The sequence below is a fragment of the Gobio gobio genome, assembly GCF_949357685.1.
Source record: "Gobio gobio genome assembly, chromosome: 4".
NCBI classification, from domain to species: domain Eukaryota; kingdom Metazoa; phylum Chordata; class Actinopteri; order Cypriniformes; family Gobionidae; genus Gobio; species Gobio gobio.
The window spans coordinates 42,979,344-42,996,790 of record NC_137100.1 but is presented as its reverse complement, the minus strand read 5'-3'; the positions used below and the strand labels follow the sequence as shown (position 1 = coordinate 42,996,790).

The window sequence follows — 17,447 nt, the reverse complement described above, 5'->3', positions numbered from 1 at the left end:
TGGTTTTCATTTTTGTAGAGTGTTTAAGAGTTTTTGCTTCAGACTACAGCATTAGCCTATGTGTTACTGGTCAAAGCTCTTCTGTCAAGTGTTGTCCTTTTTTTGAGATAACCAAATAACTTAAGAGTCTGTTACTTGTGTCAAGATACTAATCTGTTCTTATTAAAATAAGATTTAATTGAAGTAGAAAACTTACCTTCCTCCTTAACAAAACCTACTGAAATAACCAGTCATGGACACAAATCTTTAACACAGATCCTTATATTTTACTACATTTGCATCTCTGAGTTTTCATTGGCGCTCTGAGGTTTAATATTTCTTCCCAGTCTTTTATTAGTCTGGACATACATCTTTTTATCCATATAATCTGTTTTGCATTTCTGCACAGCTTTTTTGTTCATTGCTGAAATGTTTCATGAATGATTTGTATAATTAAGGTAACATTGTCTTTATGAGATAATTGACTCTTCGATGTGTTGACATGGAAGCCTTACAAATGGATCAACAACAATTTTATTGTAGACACATATTTAATTGATTTAAATTCATACATCAATCATGTATAAGACAGACAGCAGCATCAAGGAAAAAAAACATTAGGTGTTAAAGGTAGAAAAAATAAATAGCTTGTAAAAGGAAGCTATAACAATAGCATTGTGCAGACCTTCATTGAAGGGATAGAATGCTTTAGTTTCAAATATGCACCATTCAAAAACTTGCATACGTTGACTCAAATGGAATGCAAATCTTTTCTCTCATTTTTTCTTTACAGGCCCTATTCAGTTAGATAATAGGCTAGGTAATTTTGCAACTACATATCAAATTTAATCTCATTTCACCACATGTGAAACAGCTCTCACCTACTAAAAATATCAGTGTTATTCTGGCTAAAGGGAAAATTTCCGAAATATTAGGCCTGTCTGCTCAGTACTACTGCGTTTAAATAAACTCTTGATCATTGGGTCATTACATGTTGTTCCATTATGTGTCATTACATTAATATATATTCAACATTCATATTATTTTCCTCTTCATTCTTATGATGGGTGTGAGGGTGATGTATGTTTAATGTATGTATACAGTGTCAACTAAAGCTTGGAAGAGTAAAGACAAATAAACATAATATAGATTGCAAAGATGCACGAATCTCAATGTGTCTTTCACAGGAGATGTATTTTCTTTTTTTGGTGTTTTAGTAATCATTGCAATTATCTCGAGGGCATGTGTGTCCAATAATATACAGTAATTATCCACTTTAATAAATGCACTAAATGAGCATTTAGCAATAAATTATTTTCTCCTGTAAACTCGCATATGCCAGCATCGGTTATATTATATGATCCCTTTTAAGTAATGTGCACCAGTGGATGCTAAGAGAAAAAGTTATTAATTTAAGGCACACTTTGCAGTCTCTACACTGTTGTTGTCAGACCGGGGTAGCTTGTTGCCTAATGGGTGTGTATAACAACAGTGAGTGAGAGATGGCAATTCCACTTTGATTCTTCATTACAAACTGAAATCATTCATCCAAATTAACAGTCGTAACCAGTTACCATTTTAAAAGGTAAAATTAGCATATTTGTATCTATTACAACAGCTCTTATCTCTGTGTATGTTGTTCAAATACAGCTATAATGTGGCCAGTAAAGGACTGTACTTCCAAATACTGTTTCTTCCAGTGTTGTAATATGAAAAATCTGAAAGCTTTCAAGGGTAATACCAGTATTAAAAGTAGTAGATATTAATACAAAACAGACTCTGGCAATTAAAATAAATGTGTGAATCAATTGTGAATAAAATGCAGTCCGTTCTGGATGTTTTTTTTAGGAAGGTGGACTCTGCTAGCTCTGACTTGAAAAATGTATGTGACCACCTTCAGGTATATCATTAAATTTGGACTCATTTCATATGTGGAGGGAACTGTACTGCATTATAGAGGTATTTCAGCAGGTTTGTTCAAAGGTTTTGCTGTTTTCCAAAGGACTCCTCAATAAACAACTGTGAACATTAGGAAGCTTGTATTGACTGAGGTAGATCTCCGTGGGAGGTTACCTTTGTGGTTAAAATTTAAAAAATAAGACAGAGAATTAGATTAAACCATGATATAGGTAATAATTCATAACAAATGCCCTTGTTATGCCTAAGAGCTCCTTTGATTGCTTCTGAAGCTTGGTAGGGCTTTCTCAGTCACTACAGACTCAACGGATCCCACCACCTCCTCATTGTCTAACACTGTACACAATGTCAGCTTTAGCAGTCCTGGTAAAAACATTCCCCTAAAACTACCTCTGGCCTCTTATCCGGGTTGCACTTCTCATGCCCTAGAACCTTGCCCATGTAGTCCATGCAGACTACGGTACGGTGGCGCTCTCCGGGTCCGCAAGTCCGTGAGCATGCTGACCACGGCCCCATTTGCCATATGGGACAGGGAAGATCCCCACAGGGCCGGATGTCTGCAGGTCGCAGGTCTGCATCACAGAGGTAAGACAGGGATCCCTGGCCATCTCTACACTCCACGCTTCTCCTGGACCATCCAGCACCACAGCTCTTGGAGCACTCAGACCACTCACCTAAGACCCAGTCAGCTCCCCCAAAAGGCAAGATAACATGTGCTGAAATCCTGGTCTCTGTGCTAGGTTTGCTAAAAGGCACATCTCTCGGCAAAAAGAAAGTATACTTGATCCTAGGCGGTGAGATGTCCCCAGCAGTAGACAGCAGCTGGACAGTGATGGGCTCCTGAAGTGTTTGAAAGCTGAGGAGTCGCTCCAAGGTGGTGGAAGAGCCACTGTAGCGAAGCATGGCACCAGGAACTGGGATATCCTGCTCTGCCATAGACACTGAGAAATTTCCATTCAGGATGTAGGTTCCGCCATTCGCCTTTACCGCCAAGTAGTTACCATCATGTGTGATGCCTCGATGGCTGCGTTGTTTTATGTCAATATTAGTAGCCCCAGCCGGGATGGTCACAATATCAATGTAGCCAATACTGTGAAGATATTATAAGCAAACAGCATGTCATAAACTGGTGATATGCATGATATGATATGCCAGTACCATATTGGTTATTGGCTGACATTACTCTTAAAAAGAAAGGTTCTTTATTGGCATCTATTGGAAACTTTTAACATCCATGGAACCTTCCACTATAAAAAACTAAATGTTCTTTAGATTCTAAAGATGTTCTTCACTCTAAGTGTCACGGTTATGGACTATCATTTTGATATTCTGTTTTGTTTGCTTTAGTTCTTGTTTCCCCGCTCTGTTTAGTTTTGGTTTCCTTGGTTACTTAATATATCTTAACTTGTTCCTATGATTACATATGATTTTCACCTGTCTGTCATTATGATCACCTGGTATTTATACTGGTATTTATGCTATGTTCAGTTCACTTATCGGTTCTCGTGCTTAATTTACACGTAGCCTAATTAGCAACATTTTCCCAAGTGTTCTCCTGTGTTATTCTCCATATTCATTAAATACTTTGTTTATCATCTCTGCGTCCCACGTTTTGGAGTACTACACAACATTACACTTAAGAGAAAAATTGTTATTTTAAGAACTGTTCACTTAAAGGCTCTTTGGGGAACACAAAATGGTTCTTCTATTGTATCGCTATGAAAACCCCCATTTGGGGCTTAGACTTTTGAATTTATCAGTATATATTCATTCATATTAGATACTTAATTGTACATGCTCAGTTTTCCTACTTTTACATAGGGGAGAGCGGGGCACAACTTAACACGGGGTTAGTTGTAACACACATGGTTTAAAACTTTCCACACATGCCAGGATGACGAAACTTAGTGTATTTACTAGTGGCCATATCAACATTATTTAGGGAAAAAATTGCGCCAAAATAAAAAAAAATCTTTAGAAGATATCACTGAACATTTATTTAACCATAGCCAAAGTAAATTTCTTAAGTTTATTTTTCATCTCTGTTTCTTGAGTTTATTTAAAATAAGACAAATCTGATATTATTTTTTAAATCTTATATCTGTTATTTGACAGATGAGATAGATCTTTAATACTGATCTAATCAGCAGAAGACACAAGCCGGTGTTAAATCCCAGTTGTGCAGGTGGGGCATGTTGTAACACTGCGTTACAATGTGCCCCTATTAGGACTGTGCTATTCTATTCTATACTTTTATGAATTATTTTGAGAAACCATGAGAAAGAGGTGAATAAAGACTGAGAGTCAATGTTCAGAAATGATTCATTATTATTATGTTTTGAACTATGCTGTAGAGCTGTATTTAGCGATGTGTTTGTTGTCAAACTAAATTTTTTTATATTTTTAATGATTAAAAAATGCCATTATTTTATTTTAAAAAGTTAATTGTATTTTATTGACAAAATATTTTAGTTTGTCTTGTATATTTTTTGATAATATCAGGTAACATTTTAAGCTGTCATTTGGTCATGTTACAATGTGCCCCTCACATGTTACAATGTACCCCACATGGGGCATGTTGTCACATTTCACGTCCAATCTTTCGGGGCAAATCAAGAAAAAAGTATAGGCCTACACCTACCAACCACATAATTGTACTAGACATGTGTGCAATTAATGTGGGAAAAAATAAATACTCTGAACCCCAAGTGGATTTACACAAACTGAGAAAGTCAAAAAGCATTAGGTTGTGCCCCACTCTCCCCTACCTTAGACTAATAATTTCTTCTATCTCCTTAAACTAATAATTGAACACTGTGCAAATCTCAAAATAAATGTACATTTCTCCTACTGTACATTATAATGTTGTGATACCCAAATTCCCTTGTAACACTGATTTTAGTGTTTTATTTTGCATTTGTTTGGATAAAATAGTGTAGAATTTTAATATTGCTCATACAGTATAACATGAAATTATGTTTAGATGGAATATTAATATCAGAGCATCCTTATCTAAACTAAATATGCTCAATTATATTAGCAGCTCACTAGCTCCTTTCCCAGAGTTTATTTTACAGCTTTCTAACATTTATCTAACATAATAATGCTTGAATATACTTTTTTACTTACGTAGCTTTGTTTAGTGAGCCACTTATTTTCCTACAGGTCGTACCATCGCCTCCGCAGATACCACACTTATCCAGCTTTTCATTTGAGCCTATCACCTGGTCACAACCGGCTTTGATGCACTGGCCCTGAACACAGATAGATGTGGTGTCTGGCCCGCAGGTGGTGCCATCCACAACCTGCCCAGAACATAGGAAAGATGAGCATTAGAATAGACAGAAACACTAAACAAATGCATTTGAAAGAAATAATGTGCATTTATACTGCAGTGGCAGCTTATGTGCTCCAGTGTATTTCTGTTCTCACATAATGGCTATTCCACATAAAGCGGAATGGCCAAAACTCTGTGCTGATGACGCAAAACCAACTACATTTCAGCTGTATCTGAAATATCAGTTACAGAGGTGCACTCAAAAGCTTAAGCATGTAGCTGGACTGTAGGACTCGGGTGCTCAGGTTTCACATTTTACAACAGGGAAAATATTTCATGCATGAGAGTTTAGTGGGAGTGTAAAGATATCAATGGGCCTGTGGAAAGAGGGAAGTCTAAGAAAGAGATCATCTGACATCTTAGTAAAGCTTTAGAGCAGGCAGATACACAGAAGAGACTAAAATTTCTTTCACATATTATCATTATTGCTGATCAGATTAGATTAAAAAGAAAACGTTTTCAATGGATGTGCACCTTGGCTTCAAAAACTTTGAATTCATTGCTCCCTTTGGCTCGGCAGACGAGTTTGCAGCGGTCTCGTAGAGAGACACCAGAATATTTGGGGATCCACTGCTTTATGTTCCCTTGACTGTCCAAGTAACGGTCACTGTTATGCTTCTCACACTGCTCCTCTCTGAAGCTTTTTCCTGTGATTAAAAAAATAAATGTCACTGGTGCACCACTAAGAATAATGTAATCATAACAAATGCATGGTTTTATGACCTCTTGATTTCATTCATGTAACATACGGTACCCAAAATGTGTATGGAGGTTTATTTATAAAATGTTACCATGGTCCTCTGGGCAGGTCTGAGTATTGCAGGACTGGTATTTGACCCTCTGTCCCACACAGTATGATCCCCCATTCTGTGGCACTGGAGCAGTGCACTCACGGTGAGAAAACTCCACACCCCCACCACATGTCCGTGAGCACAGCCCCCAAGGGCCCCACTCACCCCAACCACCATTGACTGGCACCTGGAATACAAATAGAGGCTATTAGATAATATACATTTCACTGTAATATGTAGCACCTAGTAGAACATCATCCAAAAGAGCTTAGTTAAAAATACAGTAAAAACAGTAACTTTGTGAAATATTATAACGAACTGTTTTCTTTTTTAATACATTTTAAATTTTAATTCCTATGATGGCAAAGCTCAATTGTCAGCAGCCTTTACTCCAATTTCAGTGTCACATGACCCTTCAGAAACCATTATATGCATATTATATTAATATGCTGATTTGATGCTCAAGAAACATTCCTTATTATTATCAATGTTGACAACAGCTGTGCTGCTTAATATTTTTGTGGAAATCATGATGCATTTTTTTCCATGATTATTTGATGAATAGAATGTTCAAACAGAAATCTTTTGTAACATTATAAATGCCTTTACTGTCACTTTTGATCAATTTAATGTATCCTTGCTGAATAAAAGTATTAGTTTCTTTAAAAAATAATAATAATACATATACATATATAGAGTAGAAAACTATTAGTATTATATTTATATTAGTTTTTGATTTTATTTTATACACGGTATGAAAATACACTGTATTTATATATCTTGACCCCTGATGTAGCCTTGCAAAGTGCTCCTTAACATCACTTCCAGTAAGGGTAGTGCTGACGGAATGTGAGCATACCACACTGCATTTCTGTCAGGGTCTTTTTATGAGTTGGCTGAGGGATGCCTTCTCACAGCCAGGCCGTCTGGGATCACGTTTTTTACACACTACACCAAATATAATCACACTTTTTAAGAGGCTTTGCTGAATACATTGCAACTGCATCTTAAATGGAAGGCTCAAAAATAATTGAGCTTTTTAAAGGCTCCCTCTATTTAAACTCTCTTTCTGGCATTTAAAAGCTGGATTTAAAGTAGATTGATTATTTTAAGCTGCTCAGAGACGGGGCCTGGTTGGGATCCAAGAGGAGTAATACGTTTTATTTCTGAAGGTGGAAAAAAGAGCAGTCTGACTTTTTCAAACATGTAAACAGTATGGTGAAAAGAATGTGTCATCTTCAATATCAAATGAAGGGAAATACGTAAAAGTTTTGAATAATCTGAGAGAGACAGAAGAGAAAACTGGGACAGTATGTGCAAATGTTTACATTTTTTAAAGGGAGAGTAGGGTGATGCACAAGGACCCATAAGCAAGGTGTCACCTAAATTGCCGTAAATCTTTTTATAGGGGTGTTTCCAGTGGATTTTTCCCCCTCACTTTAGATGCATACATGTTGACAGGTGTGATAAAACTGGATGACGCACATACACATCCTGGCCATGCATACCTTCTCCTCTCCCGCCTCCTCCAGTGCACTTGACATACACAAACCCTCACGACATCGCCTGTCCTCCCCGCAGGGACTACCGTCAGCCCAGGGGAGGCTTCCATTCCGGGTGGTGCACTGTATCTTTCCTTCCTCTTGACACCACAGCTGTGCACATGCCTGCTCTTCAGGAGCATTGGGACACTGGGTGTATTTGTCCCCAAACGCCTGCTGGCACTGACGTTGTAGACCAAATGTATGGCCGGGGAGCTCAGCGGGTAAAGGGATGGTCTTCTCAGGTGGATCCAGCAAACAGTCACCTGAGGAATACATATGCAGGGTCTTATTCAGCTGTGTGTTTGTAGAGATCTTCAACTGCAAGCTCCTGTGCTTATGAGGTGGTTTGGGCTGTTTTCTTTAAGCCTGTTGCCATTGACAGAGTGTTTACTTCAAATAAAACAATCTCTTACATTCAGCGAGTCTAAAACAGGTGTGCACGCTAGCTTGAGGGGACTATTTTCATAGCAGAGAGATCTCACTGTACCTCCTCTAATCCCAATGTGCGTAAGACATAATAGCATCCCATCTGGAGATTTCCATTATGTAACCAATTATTATGGAGTTAGCTCACTCTAGAACAAAAAATCGAATCAGTAACAAAAGAAAGTATAATTTTACTGTAAGGAATGTCTACCTTGAGTGAGTCTTTCCTAAACATAGTTTTATTCATATGGATAAAGATATGGAGGCCATATAACACCTTGAAACAATTATGCTTCTATTTTTTCAAGATTGATACTGTGAAATCTAATTAGGTTTAAAGTATTGAGGGCACCTTAATTTCTTAAGTTTCAATACAGCTTTGCTCACCTAAATGAATGTTATGAATGCTTAGTAATGAAAGGTTTTTGTTGGAACGGATACAGGCATAAAAACAATGGAAAATAACAGCCTTGAAGTCGTATCAGTTCATAGTCTACCTGTGGCAACAATACGACCGGTAAAGACGGCATGTGCTTGGCTACGCATACTGTTCCTGTGAGGGAAAACAGTTGTTAAACCTGGAATGTGTGAGTCACTGAAGATGAGTCAATGGAAGAGCGGGAACGAGAGAGTGTAGACTGAGATATCGGCGGAGATAAATCAACAACTGGAGAAAACTGTCTACCGTATCTGTCTACCGTATTTCCTGACCTGTCACTTTTTCTTATCTGAGCTCATCTTTATTGTGAATTGTTCTATTTTATTTGAACCACAGTTAACACTAGGTATCCCTAATGGGCAGTCTCGACAGATCCCCCTCGGCGTTTTCCTTTCAGACATCTAAGGTCCCTTTTGAAATATCTTTTCAATTAAGTTATATCACAATTTCACAGCTTCATTGATTGGAAAAATATAAATGCAAACTAACATTCAAAAGTTTGGGGTCAGATAGTTTTTTTTTAAGTGATACTTTTACTTCAAATAAATGCTGTTCTTTTGAACTTTCTATTCATCAAAGAATCCTGAAAAAAAAATTGTTTCCACCAAACACAACACAGCACAACTGCTTTCAACATTGATAATAAGGAATGTTTCTTGAGTATTAAAGGTAAGCTAGGCATTTTCGGAGAGGCTAGCAATAGCAAGCTAGCTTTCAAAGCACAAGACCCCACCCTACCTTCAGAGCGTCTCCAATGTTATTAACACACGGACGCACAAAGCGGAGTCTGCAAAGTGTCAAGAGACGACAGACGGCATTAAATTACCTCATGCCTCAAAGCACATAACATTACATTAATAATGAATGCAAACAATTTACAGAGCTCTTGTACCACCTGACTGCTGCAGATTCATTTCGGTCTTGATAGTATTGACACACATAAATCCGAGTCTGAGGACGTTAACAGCTCAGAGTAGAACATAATGGGTTGCCATCTTGTTTTCCGGTTAGGACATGGCGTGAACGTAGCACACGTTCATTATTTTTGTTCAGGAGGATCTGTAAAAGGCGGCTGCTGTTTGGTTGCTTGTCTGTCTACAACTCTGCATAGATTTATGGAATGTGCTGATTATGTGTGATGTGTGCGGAGGAATGGAAATACATATGTTGACAGACAGTGTTGACAAATGTTTTTGGTCCTGAGACTTCCACAGAAGATCCGTACATATTTTAATATTTAGACCACTTCTATTATTGATTGCTATTAGGATGTAAAGACAGTTTAAACCAGTATAACATTTTATTTTAATTTTAAATGCCTACCATACCTTTAGATCAGCATATTAGAAGAATGGAACTTGGATCAAGTGAAAAATATGGAATAATGAATGTTGACAATTCAGCTTTACTATCATAAAAATAAAATACATATATAAATATATTAAAATAGAAAACAGTTATTTAAAATTGTAATGATATTTCATTATATAACTGTTTTACTGTATTTTTGATCAAATAAATACAGCCTTGGTGAGCATAATAAACATTAAAACTTTTGAACAGTAGTGTATATATTCATTCAATACATGAGAAGATGAAGTGAGTGAGAGTGAGCTCACTCTGCTAAGACTGTTAGTTTTGACACTCTCAGCAAAATTACACAGTGTGGTCCCACCAGCCCATTATTAGTGGTTAGGGTGTAAGTTCAGACAGAAGAGGCATTTAAACAAGAAACGTGCAAAACACTGAAAGAAAGTAAATTCATAAAACACAGGCATCTACATTATAGAGATTTTTCACCGCACATTAAGATCAAAATTATACAGTAGATTCTCTGTGACATGTTTCCATTAACTTTAGAATGGCAGATTTACAATTCAAGCCAAATGTCTCAAAAACTTAACTGAATGTTATTATCTTTTTTTTCTCTGGGTCCCTGGGAAATATGCACCATTATGTTCTAGGGCCAAAACCAAACAAAAACTGAAAAACTAATGTTAACGGAGAGAAAACCAGCTGTTGATAAAAGATACACTCAGAAAGACAAGAGAAACACAAATGACACTGCTTTTCTGTGAGTATTTTTTCACTGACATAAAACTTTTAAAGAAGGAAAATGATTAAAACTGTATCCTGACAAACATAGAAGGATCATACCGTGGCCATTGTCGAAGAACTCTGTGATGTATAGTGCACTACATGGAGACCAGGGAAGAGTTTTGTTGAGGTGAATGAAGAAAGGAGCCATCAAATGATGTGCATTGAGATGCCCAAACCATTTCTCACAATTTTTTGAATCATCATGTGGCATGCTGAGTACATGGCCTGAAAAAAGGAGAGGAAAACAGAAAGATGTACCTGTACATTGTAATAACTTTTCCACATTGCTGTGCTCCTCCATATGACTGTGCTCTCTATATATTTTCACTGGTGCTCACTATGTAGTTTTTGACTTTCCAGAAGGTGTCACTTACAACCAAACATTCAAACAGACAACAATACTCGAACGTGGTACTTATTCAGTCCATAAATGTACCTGTATTTTGAACACATATTTGTGTGTGCATATTCTGTAAGGGTTGTTTAAGCTCACTCCTGAGAATATGATTAAAGAAAATAGCACAGATGGAATACAAGAACTTGTCCATGAACAGACTGACAACTCGATATAGAAATACAGTGACTTCTAAAGTCACTACAATATGTAAGTAGTACATTCCATAATTTACTGGTCTACTACAATAATGTCATGTCTTTGAATTATCTTAATTTTGTCTCCAAAAATATTGACATGTGATTTAGCATTTTATAACCAAATACTGACTTTGAAATCATTGAACGGCCCTAATAATCACACAAAGCTCTCAGTGTACTTTAGCTGCTGAAAACAGCTGGTTTACATTAATTAATGACTAAGTCTGGAACACATGCTCTTGTCCAGACAGTCAGTTAAGGTGAGATGTCCAACTATGGTCATGTGTGTGAACATACCGAGTTCATGTGACACAGTAAATGCTGCCTGAAGGCCATTGTCCTCTATAACTGAGCAGCTTCTTTTGGGGTCACACATAGTGCCAACATCAGCTACACCCAGAGTGTCACAATCCTTATATCCACAAATATCCTGAGGTCAAAAAGAGAGAGAGACAATTGGGCAAATGAGAAAGAGAGATGTGAGACAAAATAAGATAGAATAGGAGAGGAGAGGAGAGGAGAGGAGAGGAGAGGAGAGGAGAGGAGAGGAGAGGAGAGGAGAGGAGAGGAGAGGAGAGGAGAGGGGGACACATCTGAGACACTGATATCCAGCCATCGCTCCATTAGTTCCAGACAGCCCTTTTTTCCCCAAGCAGGCTCTTGCCAGCAAAACATATTTGTCAGTGTTTCCATCGTAAAATGAAGCAAATACATGGCAGACTGCATACTAGAAAAAAACAAGTGGGGGGAAATTAACTGTGAGATAGCTGGACCACACAGCACAGACAGACCAATAGGTCTGCCCAGCAATTCCAAGTCCAGACAGGGATTAACCTTGACTGTGGAAGATGTCTCAGTGAAGCCATGTGAGACGACCAGAGACACACAGATCTCCTCCACTAAATAAAAACCACCTGTTTCTCCTATCTAGCAACAGTAGGACCGAGACCTCCATGAGTTCTGTTGTGTTGCTCACAGCTGAATGTCCAGCCAAATTCGTTTCTCGTACTTTATGCGGTGCTAACACTCTGGTTTTGGCAATGCTACAAACTCATGTGTGCTGTCTTCAAGATTAGACAAGGGGTTCCCTGCTGAGCATTGTGATCATGACCCTGTCATTGCCTCAATGAAATTATGTCTTGTTTTGGAAAACTGGTAGCCAGATGAGTTAATCAAAAGCTGTAAAATGTGTGTGGACTGGAAATGTTGGGGAGAAACAGTTGCCAACTTTCCTAATGGAAAAATTAATTAACCTACATATTTCTAATTATAATTAAAAGTAAATCTGCTATTAAAAGTCCAGTTGTGTCATCACTTTTTGATTGCAACCATTGTAGGTTACTTACATGGTGCATGAGATGATGGGATATCAATTAATGTTGGTGTTTCACTCAAGTTTTAGATTATTTTGTGTTCTCACCTCTCTAGTGAACAAGATGGCAGTGTCATAGTGTTCAGGATGCCTCTGGCTGCCTGGGCTGAAAAGTTGTTGCCACATGCAGAAGTTGCGCAGGGCAACACCGCCATTTCTTGAAAGCTCAGGTCCCACCTCCTCATCCTCAACAACCACCATCTTAACTACCACCAGACTAACAGCATTTTTCAGACTGGGATGTGCATAGATCTGTGCTGCCATGGACATCACAGCCAGGAGGTAATGCTGTAGAAATAAAAAGAGAGAATATAAATTTAGTAAAGAAACAAAAAGGGTCTGTGGATACACTGCGTAAACAAATCTCGAAGATACTAAAATACAGCCCTGGATTTATCGTACCAAAAACATCATTACAACTAGATGATTGTCAGATTGACTAACATGGAAACTTATGCCTGTTTTTAAAACTTTTGTGAATTTATAGTCTCCAAAAGTATAAAACTAAAAACAGTCATATTCATATGCTTTAACTCAATCATCTGAATTAATGCAGATGCCACAAACACCATCGTAGACTTAATAAAGCCAGATGTTATTAAGTATTTTCTTCATTAAACTTGACACTACATTTTAGGGGAGAAAATAAAGGAGTAGCACGAATCACAAATCTGAAGGCACGTGGTGGGACCAAAATATTTAAACATTTGTTCTCCTTTCTGTCAATAAAATGGGTCAAAAACAACTCCTGGCTGTCCTTCTTTTCCAGATGCTCCTCTCTATTTTTTTTCTCCCACACTGATTCAGAGACAACTTTCATATTTTGTTACACTCTGTATAACCAACCCCACAGTCACCCTCAAGCCACAAGTTTTAGTGGTTTGCCTGATTTATGTTACTTTTCATATGTAAACCATAGACCAAACATAAAGATCTACTTAGTTTTAGCGATGATACTTCAATCGACTTGTGAATGTAGCTATTATGCCCCTTTTTTACAAGATGTTATACAAGTATTAGGTGTCCCCAGAATGTGTCTGTGAAGTTTCAGCTCAAAATACCCCACAGATCATTTACTATACCATCTTGTAAATGCCCATTTTTGAATGGAAGGAAAACATGCTATTTTCGTGCAGGTATCTTTAAATGCAAATGAGGTGCTGCTCCCCACCCCACTTTACAGAAAACTAACAAAACATCTGTTTGGCTTTGATTACCATCTCTATTGCGGTCGCGGTCACGTGACATTGCAGTTTGCATTTCTTCATCATCATGAAAGTTTATTATCTGCATGCATTCTAAAGCCATAGGAGTGTAAACGTCTGATATATGGTTTTCTAAGCACACACATTGGAAGCACGCACACAGAATGCTGGATGTCAGATGGCGAGTCACGTGAGTAAGTTCTCTTTCACGTGTTATTGTGCTTAAAACGTCAAATACACTCATGGTTATGTCAAAAATACACAAGTTTAACAAGTTCAAGTTCACATAAACACAGTCGGTTATGTCTGTAAATGTAAACAGCAAGTTAAAAAATCACATGCGTATAATAAATCTGTGTATTAAAGTGAAAGCAGCGTAATATACAGTATATATACTGTTAATATGAATCAAACAACAAAATAAAAACGGAAAATCTCTCACTGGTCTTGATTGAATAACTTTAGATTTAACAAGAATACATTTCTTTCTTGAATGCTGTTAAATGCTCTGGCGAGGAGAGAAACATGGCAGACTGTACTCACGGCGGGGTTATGCTAATAGGGCAGAGTCCGGCAGCAGTTTTGGGCGGGACCTAAGAATTTGTGACGTCACAAAGCTACTGTGGCAAGCAGCGAGGCGAGGCGATTTTGGCGGTGGCAAATGTTAATGAGCGCCAGCTGTGCCACACCGGGCTCGTCTCACAAGCTTCTTTCACTTTATATATATATATATATATAGGCTATATATTTATATATATATATACATCACGCCAAATACTAATTCATACTCTTTACTCTGATTATTTGTAAGTTGGACATTTCGTGAATTTTACATAAGAATAAAGACTATAATGGAAATGTGTCCCAGGGAGATAGTTTTGCCCTGAAATACTTAATAATGTGAAACAGCTATATGACAGCAGTTTTGAGTGCACTCATATTTAGTGCCAGCTAAAGGGATAAACACATAACCCCATACTTTCAGTGTTTACTTCAGTACAGACCTTGAGGGTATCAGAGTCCACAAAATGTGTTTTTCATATAGTTCTATAGTCTAATTAATATCCAGAGCAACTCGGATTCGCATTTCTCCTCCAATCAACGCAAGAGGTGCTTACTGCAAAGCCAAATGACGTCCAACTCCACCTCTCTGGACGTCATTGGTTGTGCTTGATCTAGTCACCTCTATGCAACGTACAGACTGAAACCGGACCATGACAGATTTCAACTCCACTCCAGGTTTCTATTATTTAAATGAGAGACACCCCGCTGCAAGCTACCATGGAGGGGGAAAAAAACACTGACGCTTTGACTTTCCAAAACACATCCCTTGTTTCAGGCAAAATTATGCAATCCGCTACCTTTCGCGACAGAAACCATGCCTCGACTTTCAAAAAGCCAGTTCTTCGCTCCGGGGTCTTTGCTCCATACAATGCAGCATTGACCGAAAATATTGCGTTTGGTTTTACGCTTTAATGCTCAGGGATGTCATACCCTTACGAAAATTAACCATGGTTTTACTATTTTAAATGGCTATTTTAGTTAAACAATGGTAACCACAAATTCCATGGTGTTGCTACACTAATCATATTTTAACCAAAAATTGGTTATACAAATGGTAGGCTATCAATCCGCCAAAAAAAAGGTTACTACACCTTTACTTTAATAAAACTATGGTTAATTTTGTTTGTGAAACGAATAGCTATTTAGGTAGGCTACCTAAAGGCTGGTGCAAATATATATACATGCAAATATCCCATAAATAGGTAGCCTATACTAAATATTGCAGTCTGCGCTGCAGTGCATTGCCAAGGGACAATACATGTTGTATTATTTAAAGATAGCTTGTAAAACTAAACAAAAATTTAAAAGATTGAGTGTGTGTGTGTGTGTGTGGGTGTGGGTGAGAGAGAGAGAGAGAGCCTATCTTTCTTCATTGTAGCTGAACTGGACTGAATGAATTAGATGACTGTTGTTTATGCACCCGAGGGGCAGACAGCCACTACGCATGCCATTCAAAATAAAACGAAATTTGTAAATGAAACATTTGAAATGAGCAATTTGCGACTTCAAGACACAGTTGACTAACCTTTATCTCATCCCCATAGAAACGTGTCATGGAAGCGTCGGCCACTACCAGTGTCTCGATGTATCTCGCCGCTGACACAAATCTTTTTGCGCGTCTCATTGTGCCGTCTTCGTCTTGACTTAAGTTCAGCTTGCTCTCTTTCACAAAACGGTCCGTTTTTATCTGATCAAAGACCATACTTGACGCTCTCCGGTTGTTGTAAAAGACTCGCCTTTTAACTACGTGCACCTGCGTAAAAGATTTCCCGGTGGTCTTGACACTTGCTTTAGGCTGAATAAAGTACTCGTCCCCTTGCGTTATGAAAGTCCCCTGGATGCCGTGACATAAACTGACAGCAACTACAGATTCCTTTTCAGAATTGATCGTTCCTGTGTAGAAACAGTCTCTGAGGTCCGCACCGCGGTCTTCATACTGGGTGGCACCCCTGAGAGCACCTCCGCTCCTGGATGCGTCCCGAACCGCGGCGAGATTCTTTGCAGTAATGCGCTGGACGCTTAATGCTGGAGACACGAACTTGCTGTCCGGCGTCAGGTCAAGCACAAAAACGTGGCCAAAGGCATTGATCTTAAAACGCTGTCTCTCTTCATTCCTCAAAAAAACACCTTTTCTGAATGCAAGGTTTATTGGCACAGTATCCTCTTCCTCGTTTAGCTCACCCAGAGCAAACTGAGACATTAGATTTACTAACAAAAAAATATAACAAAGTTTTGTGGATGCCATTTTAATGGTGAATTCGGAAATATTCAAAACTGTATATTGTAAAATAGGAAACGGCACTGGACGCAGATAGTTCAAATTTTCTATTTTAAATAGTTATATTTTAAAACAAAGACGCAGCTGAAGATAATGAAAATCCTATGAAAATTAAAAGAAAAAAATATTAACATTGACTTAATAAGAATTCAAATTAAGTCTCGTAAGTTCATAAAAACAGTCTTGGAAATACTCATCCGGCTAACTGTATAAGCGAAGAATGTTCGCGTTGCTGGTATTTATACTGTCTTGGGCTTCTTCAGCGTACGCGGTTTATTTTTGATATTCATTCTTTCTCCTCCCCCTCGTGCGCCAAAGCAAAAAAAAAAAAAAAAAAACCCAGTTTGATCCAATGGGGCTACCGGCACGCCCCCTTTTCACTACTGCGGGTCTTACTTTCAGCTATTATTATAACAGCCGGCTGGAATGCTGTAGGACACTCAAAGTATGTGTTGAGTGTCAACCATGTAGATGCTAGAGAGCGTGTTAAACCAGTTAAAATCTTGGAAAAAACGCGGTGTACCCACGAGCAAGGTGACATCTGAATATCCTGGCAAGGTGAACCAAAATGAATAAATCAAAATTAATGTTTTTGTTCCCAAATTTCCAAACGTTTTGTAGTGCATAGGCCTATTAGTTTTGCAGTGTAGCCTATTTTGACGCAAACCCCTGAGTTTCTCTCTCTCTCAATCTGTGGCATTGATTTGGTTAAATCCTGCACACTTTAATCTCATGAAACCTCTAAAGGACACAACAGAAACATAAAATAACAAAGGGACATATATTAGATTATTCACAATCCACTCAGTGAGAGTTTTTCAGTGAGCTCTTCATGCGCGTAGCTCAGCCAACAGTGGCTGATGTCAAGTTGATTTCAAAAACACCGCTGAGGGGCAGCATT

The 17,447-nt window shown here is 38.1% G+C and overlaps 1 protein-coding gene across 1 annotated transcript; it reads right to left on the bottom strand.

Annotated features, from left to right (window-relative positions):
* Positions 1–518: 518 nt before the first annotated feature.
* On the bottom strand, positions 519–16,757 carry adamts8a (ADAM metallopeptidase with thrombospondin type 1 motif, 8a). Its single transcript, XM_079816156.1, has 9 exons — positions 15,794–16,757; positions 12,548–12,787; positions 11,425–11,557; positions 10,591–10,758; positions 7,533–7,831; positions 6,025–6,211; positions 5,708–5,880; positions 5,026–5,201; positions 519–2,986 (listed from the first exon to the last, which is right to left on the bottom strand). Exons 1-9 carry the CDS (start codon positions 16,511–16,513, stop codon positions 2,251–2,253), a joined length of 2,832 nt encoding a protein of 943 aa, XP_079672282.1. The 5' UTR covers positions 16,514–16,757; the 3' UTR covers positions 519–2,250.
* Between the last annotated feature and the right edge of the window lie 690 nt (positions 16,758–17,447).